The sequence below is a fragment of the Myxine glutinosa genome, chromosome 12 (genome assembly GCF_964187855.1).
Source record: "Myxine glutinosa chromosome 12, kmMyxGlut1.1, whole genome shotgun sequence".
Classification (NCBI taxonomy): Eukaryota; Metazoa; Chordata; class Myxini; order Myxiniformes; family Myxinidae; genus Myxine; species Myxine glutinosa.
In genome coordinates, this window is record NC_136272.1 from 76,279,945 (window position 1) to 76,294,483 (window position 14,539).

Here is a 14,539-nt window from a genome sequence, read left to right on the forward strand (position 1 = left end):
TTGAAAAGCTAATAATAATAATTGATTTACTTTTTCAGAAAGCTAATAATAATAATAATAATAATTGATTTACTTTTTCAGAAAGCTAATAATAATAATTGATTTACTTGGTTGGAAAGCTAATAATAATAATAATTGATTTACTTGGTTGGAAAGCTAATAATTAATAATTGATTTACTTGCTTGGAAAGCTAATAATAATAATTGATTTACTTGGTTGGAAAACTAATAATAATAATCGATTTACTTGGTTGGAAAGCTAATAATAATAATTGATTTACTTGGTTGGAAAGCGAACAATAATAATCGATTTACTTGGTTGGAAAGCTAACAATAATAATCGATTTACTTGGTTGGAAAGCTAATAATAATAATCGATTTACTTGGTTGGAAAGCTAATAATAATAATCGATTTACTTCGTTGGATAGCTAATAATAATAATCGATTTACTTGGTTGGAAAGCTAATAATAATTATAATTGATTTACTTGGTTGGAAAGCTAATAATAAAAATTGATTTACTTGGTTGGAAAGCTAACAATAATAATTGATTTACTTGGTTGGAAAGCGAACAATAATAATCGATTTACTTTGTTGGAAAGCTAATAATAATAATTGATTTACTTGGTTGAAAAGCTAATAATAATAATTGATTTACTTGGTTGGAAAACTAATAATAATAATTGATTTACTTGGTTGGAAAGCAAATAATAATAATTGATTTACTTTTTCAGAAAGCTAATAATAATAATTGATTTGCTTGGTTGGAAAGCTAACAATAATAATTGATTTACTTGTTCAGAAAGCTAATAATAATAATTGATTTACTTGTTCAGAAAGCTAATAATAATAATAGATTTGCTTGGTTGGAAAGCTAATAATAATAATTGATTTACTTGGTTGTAAAGCTAATAATAATAATTGATTTACTTGTTCAGAAAGCTAATAATAATAATTGATTTACTTGTTCAGAAAGCTAATAATAATAATTGATTTACTTGTTCAGAAAGCTAATAATAATAATGGATTTACCTTTTTTTTTTTTTATACTGAATCGAGGCTCGTGAAAGAGCTAACATTTACTTCACAAACAAATCAACCAGACAAACAAAATACCCAAAAAGAGGGAGGGGAAGACAAGATGGGGAGAAGGGGAAGCACACAAACACAACATCCGAGAGCAGGGAGATGTGTGGAAGGGAGAGGTGTGGAAGGGAGAGGGCCCGGGGGGAGGAGGCATGGGAAGGGGGGGGGGGGGGGAGGGAGAAGTATAAAACACAAGGACACCAAGGACTTCCTGGACAGAAGTTGGTATTTCAAAAAAGTGGAATTGGGGTGAAATTATCGGGGGTAGAAAAGATCAAGGTTTTGGATGGGGGAAGATAAGAGATGGTGGTGAACAGCTGTTTTAAAGACCTGGAGGGTGGAGTGGGATTGAAGAGAGTGAGGGAGTTTGTTCCAGAGGCGGGAGAAAAGAGGAATGAATGAGTGAAGGTGAGCAGAGAGTCTTGATTTTGGCAGTTTAACCATAAGAGGGTTGCAGGCAGATCTTGTGCGACCTGTAGGAATATTTGCGGGACAGAGCCCAGAGAGAGCTGGGGGGGCAAGGCCAGAGAGGTTCAGAAAGGATTGTTCAGAAAGCTAATACTTGTTCAGACTTGTTCAGTCTGAAATTGTCCAGACTTGTTCAGAAAGCTAATAATAATAATGGATTTACTTGTTCAGAAAGCTAATAATAATAATTGATTTACTTGTTCAGAAAGCTAGTAATAATAATAATTGATTTTACTTGTTCAGAAAGTTGATAATAATAATAATTGATTTACTTGTTCAGAAAGCTAATAATAATAATTGATTTACTTGTTCAGAAAGTTAATAATAATAATTGATTTACTTGGTCGGAAAGCTAATAATAATAATTGATTTACTTGTTCAGAAAGTTAATAATAATAATAATTGATTTACTTGTTCAGAAAGTTAATAATAATAATTGATTTACTTGTTCAGAAAGCTAATAATAATAATTGATTTACTTGGTCGGAAAGCTAATAATAATTGATTTACTTGTTCAGAAAGCTAGTAATAATAATAATTGATTTACTTGTTCAGAAAGTTAATAATAATAATTGATTTACTTGTTCAGAAAACTAATAATAATAATTAATTTACTTGTTCAGAAAGTTAATAATAATAATTGATTTACTTGGTCGGAAAGCTAATAATAATAATGGATTTACTTGTTCAGAAAGCTAATAATAATAATAATAATTGATTTACTTGTTCAGAAAGTTAATAATAATAATTGATTTACTTGTTCAGAAAGCTAATAATAATAATTGATTTACTTGGTCGGAAAGCTAATAATAATAATTGATTTACTTCGTCGGAAAGCTAATAATAATAATAATTGATTTGCTTGGTTGGAAAGCTAATAATAATAATTGATTTACTTGGTTGTAAAGCTAATAATAATAATTGATTTACTTGGTTGTAAAGCTAATAATAATAATTGATTTACTTGTTCAGAAAGCTAATAATAATAATTGATTTACTTGTTCAGAAAGCTAATAATAATAATTGATTTACTTGGTCGGAAAGCTAATAATAATAATTGATTTACTTGTTCAGAAAGCTAATAATGATAATAATTGATTTACTTGTTCAGAAAGTTAATAATAATAATTGATTTACTTGTTCAGAAAGCTAATAATAATAATAATAATTGATTTACTTGTTCAGAAAGTTAATAATAATAATTGATTTACTTGTTCAGAAAGCTAATAATAATAATTGATTTACTTGGTCGGAAAGCTAATAATAATAATTGATTTACTTGGTCGGAAAGCTAATAATAATAATAGATTTGCTTGGTTGGAAAGCTAATAATAATAATTGATTTACTTGGTTGTAAAGCTAATAATAATAATTGATTTACTTGTTCAGAAAGCTAATAATAATAATTGATTTACTTGTTCAGAAAGCTAATAATAATAATGGATTTACTTGTTCAGAAAGCTAATAGTAATAATTGATTTACTTGTTCAGAAAGCTAATAATAATAATTGATTTACTTGTTCAGAAAGCTAATAATAATAATTGATTTACTTGGTCAGAAAGCTAATAATAATAATTGATTTACTTGGTCGGAAAGCTAATAATTTGGGGATATGCCAAAATAATGCGTTTGTCAAGGATATTATTTGTCTGTGTCAGCAGACTTTATAAACTAAAAGTTGGCAAAGGTACTGTCACCTTGCTTTGCTGTTGGAAGGAAAGTTCATCTGATGTTTTGGATGTTCGGCCTTTGTCAAAGCAAAAGAGCTCTTTTTCTCTAGGGAAGGACTATCGCCTGAAATATCCATTTCAATTGTTCTCACGGTGTTTAGTACACCAGATGGAGCTTTTTCCTAACATTGATTATTGGACAAATAAACTTTTCTCAACAAGTGAAGTTGCAAGATCGAAATAGCGACAGAAGGGTGGAGGGATAGTCGAATGATAAGCTCGTGTGTGATTTCATTTTGCCAGGAGTTCTGGGCAGTCCACACATTGTTCACACATTCCAGTCCATAGTTTATAACATTTCCATCCGGTTTGGGATTTTTCATTGTGCTGGTTGAATCTGCAGCTGCCTCTTCAACCTCATAAAAGCTAACTTTTCCGAATCGGATTCATTGTGTTTTCTATTATATCTTTGCCCTGCGCTGCTGTTTGTGTTCCATCCTACATTCCGTGTTAAATCGTACCACGTGCTGTATTTGTCATATTTGTTTTTGTTTTGTTCCAGGCCTACTTAACGTTAGCCGCTCCTTGGATAGCAATTGTGAAAATTCTGTGTCCCGGTTGTCTTTGTATTCCCTGTTTTGCTTTGTGCTTCCCCAATATTTTACTTCTACCTTCTCAACGTTATCCTATTCCCCTCACTTAAAAAAAACAACCTTATTTTTCGACTCCATAACGATCTCATTCGACTAGAATTTCCTACTGCCTATACTGTTCCTTTTGTTCTGTTGCATTCGAATCTGTTCAGTGTTCTCGCTCTTCCACCGACCTTGACCTTATATCCCAAAAAAATATTGTGCAAAAAAACTTGGTACTAATATGTGCTATATATACACAATATGTGCTGTGTATACATATGTGCTGTGTAATATGTGCAGTATATACACAATATGTGCTGTGTTATATGTGTTCTATATACACAATATATCAATTCTATATACTCCCGGTGTGTACCCCGGTTTAGAATAGGTACACCGTATCCCTGCGTGTCGTAAGAGGCGATTAAAAGGGTTGGCGTCAGGAAGGGCATCCGGCCATAAAAACAATGCCTCAAAAAGAGAACCATGACAATTACAACTACATATGGGCAGGGTACAGCCCGAAGTACCCCGTGGGGGACCCCACTACCTCTCGTCAAAACTCAAGGTGGGGAACCCGATCGAAGCAAGGGTGGAAATCATTCCATTTATGACGACGAAAAGTCTGATGCCAGACGTGGAGATCGGTTTCTGAGATTTGGGACATGGAATGTAGGGACAATGACAGGGAGATCAGGAGAAGTGGTGGAAGTATTGGTCAGAAGAAGAGTGGACATATGTTGTGTGCAGGAGACGAGATGGAAGGGAAGTGGTGTGAGAATGGTGAATGGTAGGCAGGGACAGAAATACAAGTTTGTGTGGCAAGGGTGCCTGGAGGGCGTGAATGGTGTTGGTGTCCTGTTTTCTGAGGAGTTTGTAGACAGTGTGGTGAGTGTGACAAGAGTGAGTGAAAGGTTGATGATGGTGAAAATGATGATTGGAAAGCTCTTGGTGAACATCATCTCGGGTTATGCTCCGCAGGTTGGTCAGAGCGATGAAGAGAAGGACAAGTTCTGGTGTGCAATAGAGAAGCTGATGGAAAACGTGAAAGATGAGGAAGTTGTTGTGGTAGGAGGAGACCTAAATGGACATGTGGGAAGGAGTATGGACGGTTTTGAGGGAGTTCAAGGGGGTTACGGATATGGTGTGAGAAATGGAGAAGGTGAAACGATTTTGGAGTTTGCTGATGGAGCTGATTTGTTGATTTGTAATACTCAGTTCCAAAAAGAGGATAATAAGCTTGTTAGACACGTCAGGTGGGTCGACAACAACCGTTGACTACCTGCTGGTGCGTAGGCGAGATAGGGGGCACCTCCGGGACACAAAGGTGATCCCGGGGGAGGAGGCTGTTTCACAGCACCACTTGGTTGTCTGCGACATAAGGGTGAAAGGTGTGAGGAGAGCTCGGCGGGTGAAGTACCAACCGAGAATGAAGGTGTGGAGGTTGAACGAGGTTGGATGTCAATGAAAGATAGTCTGTTGGGAGCCGTTGGTGAGGTATGTGGATGGAGAAAAGGACCACCGAGGCACTCGGAAACATGGTGGTGGGATGATGAAGTTGGAAAGAAGATTGACGAGAAGAGGAAGAAGTTCAAGGAGTGGCAGAAGGCGAAGGGTACGGGGGCAGAAAAGGCAGAGCATGAAAGTTATAAGGCAGCCAAGAAGGCTGCAAAGAAAGAGGTAGCAAAGGCACAGGAGGCATGTAGGAAAATGTTCGGAGAACGCTTGGATTTGGAAGAGGGTCAGAGAGCAGTATTCAGGATTGCAAAGTAGATAGCGAAAGAGAGGTGTGATGTGATGGGGGTGAGTTGCTTGAAGGATGATGTGGGACAAATCGTTGTGGACCCAGATGGAATTAAAGGAAGATGGAAGAGATATATGGAAATACTGTTGAATGCAGAGAACGAATGGGATGGCAACATCGAGAGCAACCCAGTTTTAGGACCGGCAGAGAAGATAACCGAGAAGGAAGTTGAGGAAACGATAAAAGCAATGAAGAGTAGAAAAGCGGGAGGGCCAACGGGAATTGTGGGAGATATGTTGAAGGCAGCAGGAAATTGGGGTGTGAAGAGAATGACAGAGATCTGCAATCTGGTGGTGAAAGAAGGCGGCATTCCAGTGGATTGGGAACTAAGTACCCTCGTCCCTCTATACAAGGGGACAGGTGACCCTCTGGACTGTGGCTCGTATCGAGCGATAAAGTTATTGGAGCAAGGAATGAAGGTATTGGAAAGGGTGTTGGAGAGGAGGATAAGGAAGAAGGTGAAGATCGACCAAATGCAGTTTGGATTTATGCCAGGAACAGGAACGACAGACGCGCTTTTTATTGTGAGGCAGTTGCAGGAGAGGTATATGGAGAAGAGGAAGAAGTTGTTTCTTGGGTTTGTTGATCTGGAGAAAGCATTCCATAGGGTTCCACGTGAAGTAGTGACATGGGCATTGAGGAAGTTAGGAGTGGAGGAATGGTTGATCAGAGTAGTGATGGCAATGTACAAAAGAGCGCGCACAGCTGTAAGGATGAAGGACTGGAACAGTGGTGAGTTTGAGGTGTAGGTGGGAGTGCATCAAGGGTCGGTACTAAGTCCACTACTATTTGTAGCTGTGATGGAGGTGCTGGCTCAGAACGTAAAGGAGGGTTTACCATGGGAGTTGTTGTATGCAGATGATCTGGTGTTTATTGCAGAAAGTATGGATGGACTGAAGGAGAAGATGAACAAGTGGAAGCAATGTATGGAGACGAAAGGTCTGAAGGTGAATATCAGAAAAACGAAGGTGATGGCAAGTGGTAAAGCATGTGGTGAGGTGGAAAGAACTGGGAAGTGGCCGTGTGCTGTGTGTAGGAAGGGTGTCTGAGTGAATTCCATTCAATGCACAATGTGCGCTGAGTGGGTTCATCAAAAATGTAGTGATGTGAGAGGGTTATTAACCAGTGTGGCAGCTAGATTCAAGTGTAAGGTGTGCACAGAGGGAGCTGCAGATGGAGGAAATGTTGAGTTGGATCTTGGAGATGGCGTGAAGCTGGAAGGTGTGAAAATATTTTGTTACCTTGGAGACATGCTGAATGGAGAAGGTGGATCAGACTCGGCAACGGTTGCTCGAGTGAGATGTGCATGGAAGACGTTTCGGGAACTGAGTGGCGTGCTGACGAGGAGGGGAGTGTCATTGAAGCTGAAGGGAAAGGTGTATGCTGCATGTGTGAGAAGTGTTATGATTTATGGGAGTGAGACATGGGTAATGAACGTAGAGCAGCAACGAAGGCTGGAAAGGGTGGAAATGCGAATGGTTCGGTGGATGTGTGGAGTATCGTTGAGAGAGAGTAAGACAAATGATGAATTGCGAAAGATGATGGGAATAGAGCCTGTGATGGATGCTGTGAAGAAAAACAGGTTGAGGTGGTTTGGTCATGTGTTGAGGAAGGATGAAAGTGACTGGTTGAAAAGAGTGATGGAAATGAATGTAGAAGGAAGTAGAGGACGGGGAAGACCGAGAAAGACTTGGCTAAAGATGGTGGAAGAAGAAATGCGGGCAAGGGGGTTAACAAGGGGAGATGCAGAAAATAGGGCAAAATGGAGAACATTGTCATGGGGACCGCAAGGCTAATCCCCGCTCTTGCAGGGAAAATGGTCTTAAAATGCCTGTTGTTGTTGTTGTATGCACAATATGTGCTGTTTATATACAATATGTGCTGTGTATACACAATATGTGCTGTATATACACACAATATGCGCTGTGTATACACAATATGTACTGTGCATACACAATATGTGTTGTGTAATATATGCTGTAAAACACTGTATATACACAATAGGTGCTGCACAATATGTACACAATATGTGCTGTGTAATATGTGTTGTGTAATATGTGCGGTATATTCACAATAGGTGCTGCACAATATATACACAATATGTGCTGTGTAATATGTGTTGTGTAATATGTGCTGTGTAATGTGTTGTGTAATGTGTGCTGTATATTCACAATCTGTGCTGTGTAACATGTGCTGCATATTCACAATATGTGGTGTGTAATATGTGCTGTATATCCACAATATGTGCTGTTTAATATGTGCTGTACATTCACAATATGTGCTGTGTAATATGTGCTGTGTATATGCAATATGTGCTGTGTAACATGTGCTGTATATTCACAATATGTGCTGTTTAATATGTGCTGTATATTTTTAGTATGTGTTGTGTAATATGTGCTGTTTAATATGTGCTGTATTTTCACAATCGGTGCTGTGTAATATGTGCTGTGTATACGCAATATGTGCTGTATGTTCATAATATGTGCTGTGTAACATGTGCTGTATATTCACAATTTGTGCTGTTTAATATGTGCTGTATATTTGATGTGCTGTGTGTAATATGTGTTGTTTAACATGTGCTGTATATTCACAATATGTGCTGTGTAACATGTGCTGTATATTTGTAGTATGTGCTGTGTAACATGTGCTGTTTAATATGTGCTGTATATTTGATGTGCTGTGTAATATGTGATGTTTAACATGTGCTGTATATTCACAATATGTGCTGTGTAACATGTGCTGTATATTCACAATATGTGCTGTTTAATATGTGCTGTATATTTGATGTGCTGTGTGTAATATGTGTTGTTTAACATGTGCTGTATATTCACAATATGTGCTGTGTAACATGTGCTGCATATTTGTAGTATGTGCTGTGTAACATGTGCTGTATATTCACAATATGTGCTGTTTAATATGTGCTGTATATTTGATGTGCTGTGTAATATGTGATGTTTAACATGTGCTGTATATTCACAATATGTGCTGTGTAACATGTGCTGTATATTCACAATATGTGCTGTATATTTTTAGTATGTGCTGTTTGATATGTGCTGTGTAATATGTGCCGTGTATACACAATATTTATATGTTTTTCACACATAAGGTTGTCAGGTGTTTTTATTCTGCAACATTATGTTCTCAGGTGTGTTTATATTTTGTTTTATCAACTGTGCTCTCACTCTCATTTAAATGAAGTTTTTGATAAAATATAAATCCCCACAAAAAAAACCTCATTTCCTCAATTATTTCTTTAAAAACTTATTTATAAAAAAACTTCTGAAAGAATATTCACATACATGGGAGTATTGTATTTATTGATGAAAACAAAAAATCTGAGTAACGTGTACCCGGTGAAAAAAAGCATTTGTTTCTTTGGGTATGGAACGCACAAGTGGGAAGCGAGTGGCATGCAAGTGAGAGGTGGAATGAGCTACAGGAGAAGGCAGAGAATAAAATAATACCCCACTTATAATGGGCTGCAGGTATTAAGTGATGTTATACAATTACTGTATATTGATCTTTACACAACACGGTAGCTCGGTGATGACAAAATGCAAGTACAGTACATGTTGCTCGTATTCAAGAGCACTAACAGGGTGACGCTATAATGGGCAATTTCAAATGGAGAACTTTCAGTATGCTGAACGAAATGATTTGTGTGTGTGTATACTGTATACTGTATACTGTATATGGGGTTGGGATGCATCTTGTCCCTTTTTTTAATAAACCTCTATTTGAAATATACCTTTCATATCGAGGTCACAGCATGTGAGAGATAGTCTTGTGGAAATATGAACAGTCCCAAATATAGAGTTTAATAATTTAGCTTGTCCTTGAGCTGCGATCACCATCAAAAGGCTTTCCTAATTTTGCATCGAACCATGCTGAAGCATCTGTCCAAGCACATGTCCTCGTACCTTCCACAGATTCTCTGGCTCGGCGTTTGCCAGCTATACATCCTGGTGGCATGAATAAATGGACTTTCGGTGTTACATCTATTCCTGGAAACAGCACGGCAGATCGTGATGCAATGCCAGCATTTAACATCACGATTGCACCTCAAGAATGTGACCATGACTTACCACTCATCAGCATTGCCTTCTCTCAGGTTGGGCTGGGTCAGTGTTGATGTTGGGACATGCATTATTTGTAGTTGCTGCTTGTTTGCTGAATTTACTCTTTTCCAAACTCATTATGGTAGGCTGTACGATCCTCGGCCACAGAGGCAGAGTACAGAGCACCGAGCTGGCCTGCTGGAGTGACTGTACTGGTGGAGAGGTTACAGGCTGCTTCACCCCCAATTTCTGGTTCTTTTGATATTGAGATGCATGGTCAAGTCATTAGAGGTACAGAGCATGATATCCGTCACTTTACTACAGCCTCGAGTTAAATATATCTTTCTAAATGTTCCATCACCTCTATCCCCATTTCCATCAAACAACTACCCCACCAAAAATATATTCCCCCCTCCCCAACCCCCCACTCCCCCACCTGCCCCCATTACATGCTGTATGTGCCATTTATGGTAGAATGGTGCATTTTTCAGATTGAAGTGACTGTAAATGTGCATGCCAGTTGTTACATTCTATTAATGTCATTATATTGTCTCCCCATCAATGTGGGGAAGGGAGGGGTGGGAGCAGGGGGGATTGGGTGGAGGGAAGCAGGGGAGGTTGGTGCCCATGAGCTGGCTCTTGGTACCCCCACCACATATGCAAAGTTTGAGTTTGGATTCTATAAGGTTCAGAGATACATACATACATCTGAAAATCTGACTCTGAAATATACATACATACATACATACATACATACATACATACATACATACATACAGTCGTTGCCAAAAATTTTGGCACCCTTGCACTTTTTTCAAATAATGCAACATTTCATCCAGAAAATTGTTGAAATTAATGAATCTTTTGCTATCCACATATGCAATTATTTGGTGTGCAGTGGAACAAATAAAAAAAAGCTGAAAAAATTACCAAATCTTACTAAAAATTACTAAAAGAAAAGAAAAATTATTCCACACAATGAATGAATGAATGATCGTTTTAAGGCCATTTTCCCCGCTAGAGCGGGGGTTAGCCTTGCGGGCCCCATGACAATCGTGGTTCCCTGTTTTTGAGGCAATGTATTTATGGCCGGATGCCCTTCCTGACGCCAACCCTTGGTCGCCTCTTACGATGCGCAGGGATACGGTGTACCTAATCTGAATCCGGGTACACACCGTGATCATTCATCCCAGCAAGCTGGTACTCAATTTGCCGACCTCAGAAGGATGACAGGCTGAGTCAACCCCCCTGGCGTTAATTCAGTGATCGACCGGGATTCGAACCCAGGATCCTAGGATCCCAAGCCGGCACCCTAACCGCTAAGCCAACACCAGGATCTGAAATCCGAAAATGGCCTGGACAATATTTTTGGCACCTTGTAGAAGTTGTTAGAAAATAATTAGATTTCAAGCAGGTGAATCTCCTTTACTTTGGAACTGAACTCACATGTGGTGAGTTGCAGGTGCCTGCAATATAAAAATCACTCATTCAACCAGTTTGATTAGAGAAAAGGAGTCATTCTGCTGTTTTGTGTCAGTTTGTACCGCAATGAGCATGGAGAAAAGAAAGAAAACCAGAGAATTGTTTGAGGAGGTCAGACACAATGTTGTAGCCAAGCATGGACAATCTCAAGGCTAAAAGTCCGTCTCCAGAGGCCTTGATGTTCCTGTGTCCACTGTACGCAATGTTATCAGGAAGTTTAAGGCCCATGGCACTGTAGCCAACCTCCCTGGACGTGGCCGCAAGAGAAAACTTCATCGAAGATTGCAGCGAAGGATTGCTTGAATGGTGGAGAAAGCACCTCGACCAACTGCCAAACAGATTCAAGCTGAACTTCAGACACAAGGTACGACAGTTTCAACTCGCACCATCCGTCGCCAACTCAATGAAAGGGGGTTCTATGGTAGTCGCCCACTACTGAGAGAGAGACGTAAGAAAACCTGACGAGTTTTCCAAAACACACCTGAACAAGCCAAAATCCTTCTGGGAGAATGTCCTGTGGACAGATGAGACCAGATTAGAGCTTTTTATTAGAGGAGGGATGGAGGGTGGGCATGGCTAGTTCCACCTGACATTCACCTCCAGGAAATTTATTCCAATGGGAGTAGCCATGTCCTAGGATTATTGGACGAAATTCTCCAGCAATCTGGCTGAATTCTAAAATCCTGCTCTTGCCTCCTGGGGGACACTGCATCAGCAGCACTTTCACATCCTTTTAGAGAACTGATGCTAGGCGGCAGCGACATGCTCTACACAAACAATGACGATGATGATCAGATGGCATTGTCATTGTTCTAAATAACTAATCGGAACAAGATTGATATGTGTAGATCAAGAACCTGCAGCAAACTTGGGAGTTATATCTCAATGTTGCATTACATCATTATTTAAAATATCTAGAAAAGGATGTGGTTTTTTTCACAAAAGTAAAACATCATCATTGTGTTTAAAAAACTACAGATAATTATTGTACTTTTCAAAAGGATAAAATGGAATAGATGTGGGTGGACTTCAGATATGGGTTTCATGGACGGATTGTTTTGGAAGATTATAAAGATCATGGGTATTTTTGTCGATTAAAAAGCTGGACCTTTGAGGAGTCTATTTGGGAGGTGTGATTTATGACTGGGTGGGGTGGGGTGGGTGTGTGGGAGGTGAGAGGGATTGTGGAAAGGTCAAGGCCAAATTAGGTATGGTAGAAGACAGGTACAAAGGGAAGGTGTGATCTCGACAGGGCATTACCATGGACCACCGCAAACACTTGGTTTTTTCTTGAACAGTATTTATTATTGAAAGAGTGCAATTATCAGCAGGGGCGGTCCTATCCTAACCACGGGGCACCCCGGGAGATTGCAAGGGGTCCCATTAAGGGAGGGTGGGTGAGGGTGGTTGCCCCGCTGTTTAGCCGAGTGAGGTTCATGGCTTGTTGATTCCTCATTTCTTCAATATTTCCACAATAGTTGATAAGTATACATGGAGTGAAAAGAGTTCCGAATATGGACTGATACGCACAATTGTTTGATAGTTCCACAGTAGTTAAGTCATGTGTACATGTCATGAAAAGAGTTCAGAATATCGACTGATGCACAATTCCACAATAGTTCCACAATAGTTTCACAATAATTCATAAGTCATGTATACAAGAATGATTGGTGCTCTGTTAAAACAAGAAGAAAAAAGACATAAAATGTCATAGCCCCCATGGTTTTAGTAATTTTGCTGTACGGAGTTAAATGCCGTCAGTCGGCCATCTTTGGTCGGATTACAAAACAAAATCTTCTGCATATGTATCCTCTCGTGTACTGTCTTTGTACCAAGTTTGAACAAAATCGGTCCATGCATGTCAAGAAATGGTTGAGGACACGTTTAGGCAACAAAATGGCCACCAGTCAGCCATCTTGAATCTGATCTCGCAAAAAAACGACGTCCATATGTAACCCATGATTCATTTTCGGTGTGCCAAATTTGAGCAAGATCGGTAAATGCATGTCCGATAAATGGTTAAGGACATGTTCAACATCAGGTTTTTTTTTACAACTAAAATGGCCGCCAGTGTAACAGTGGGCCACCTATGATCAGATCGCAAAATAAAGCGAGGTGCACGTATATGCCATCATGTGCTGTGCTTGTGTGAAGTTTGTACAAAATGTACCATGCATGTTCAAGAAATGGTTGGGGTCACCTTGAGGTAACAAAATGGCCGCCAGTCGGCCATCTTGGTTCTGATCTGGAAAATAATTATGTAAGCCATCATTTGTGATCTGTTTGCTAAGTTTGAAGAACACCGGTAAATGCATGTCCGAGAAATAGTTGAGGACACCGCCGACCAAAGGGGTGACGAATGCTTTGTCCCACCGTAGCAGGATGACTCGGTGTCCTGTATGTTACAGGACCTTCCCGGTTCATACTTTCAAGGGACGCTACTTGTATCTGAGGTTGTGCTGTGTTGTGTCCCACCATTGTGTTCGTGCTGTATCGTGTGCCACCCTCGTGTTCGTTTGCCATATCCATGCCGTGCCAATGTCCCACTCCAATGGAGGGGGGGGGGGGGGGGGGGGGGAGGGAAGGTTGTTGGCAAGGTGAGATCGGTCACCACCAGGCCAACACAGGTGTTTGATTCACTGCTCAAATCGCCCATGTCCATAAGCTGGTAGTTCGGTAGAGATGATGTTCCAGTTTACAGTGTTACAAATGGCTGTTTCTTCTACTTAATCATGGGGCGTAATGCGTATGGTGGCAGATAACCACAAGATATACCCATTTCTGTTGTTTCACAACAGTGCTCTGTAAAATGTTCTGAGCACAAAGGTGAAAATTTTGAGGCTCGATCCACACGCAGGTATTTCGGAAATAACTCGTCCAATTTCTGGCAACCCTCGGATCTTTCAGCCATCGGTGTAGCATGAAACCATCTCGGTTTGTATTACTGCAACCACCAAGGATGCATCGACCTGGCATATTTGTAGAAACTCAAAAAGAATTCGCCATTTGAGTTAAATTGTAACACGATGTAACCTGTAGACAGTACGGATTTGGCGGTCGACTTCCTGTTGTGACCTCATGGCGAATCGTGAAGAAGAAGAAGATTTCCACTTTTAATCACAAAATTACCAACTTTGTAAATCGGAAAAAGACATATCTATTTTGTGGGGTATCAAGGGATAGGTTAGCATCAAGCTTGTCTGAGCGTTTGTGTCCCCCTTTGATCTTCAACTCCCCTCCCATAATTGAATTAGATCGACAAGTAGTTACAAGGCATCCATTGAAGGAGTCCGGGCTCCAGCATGATACGGACAAAAGGATGGCAAGGCACAAAC

At 39.5% G+C, this 14,539-nt stretch overlaps 1 protein-coding gene across 1 annotated transcript in view; it reads left to right on the forward strand.

Annotated features, from left to right (window-relative positions):
• PKHD1L1 (PKHD1 like 1) overlaps window positions 1–14,539 on the forward strand; it is a 513,959-nt gene that overhangs the window by 131,236 nt on the left and 368,184 nt on the right. Inside the window, exons 24-25 of the mRNA XM_078766275.1 lie at window positions 9,594–9,775; window positions 9,869–10,013. Of these exons, the coding sequence (XP_078622401.1) occupies window positions 9,594–9,775; window positions 9,869–10,013 (327 nt within the window). The remainder of the gene's footprint in view (window positions 1–9,593; window positions 9,776–9,868; window positions 10,014–14,539) is intronic.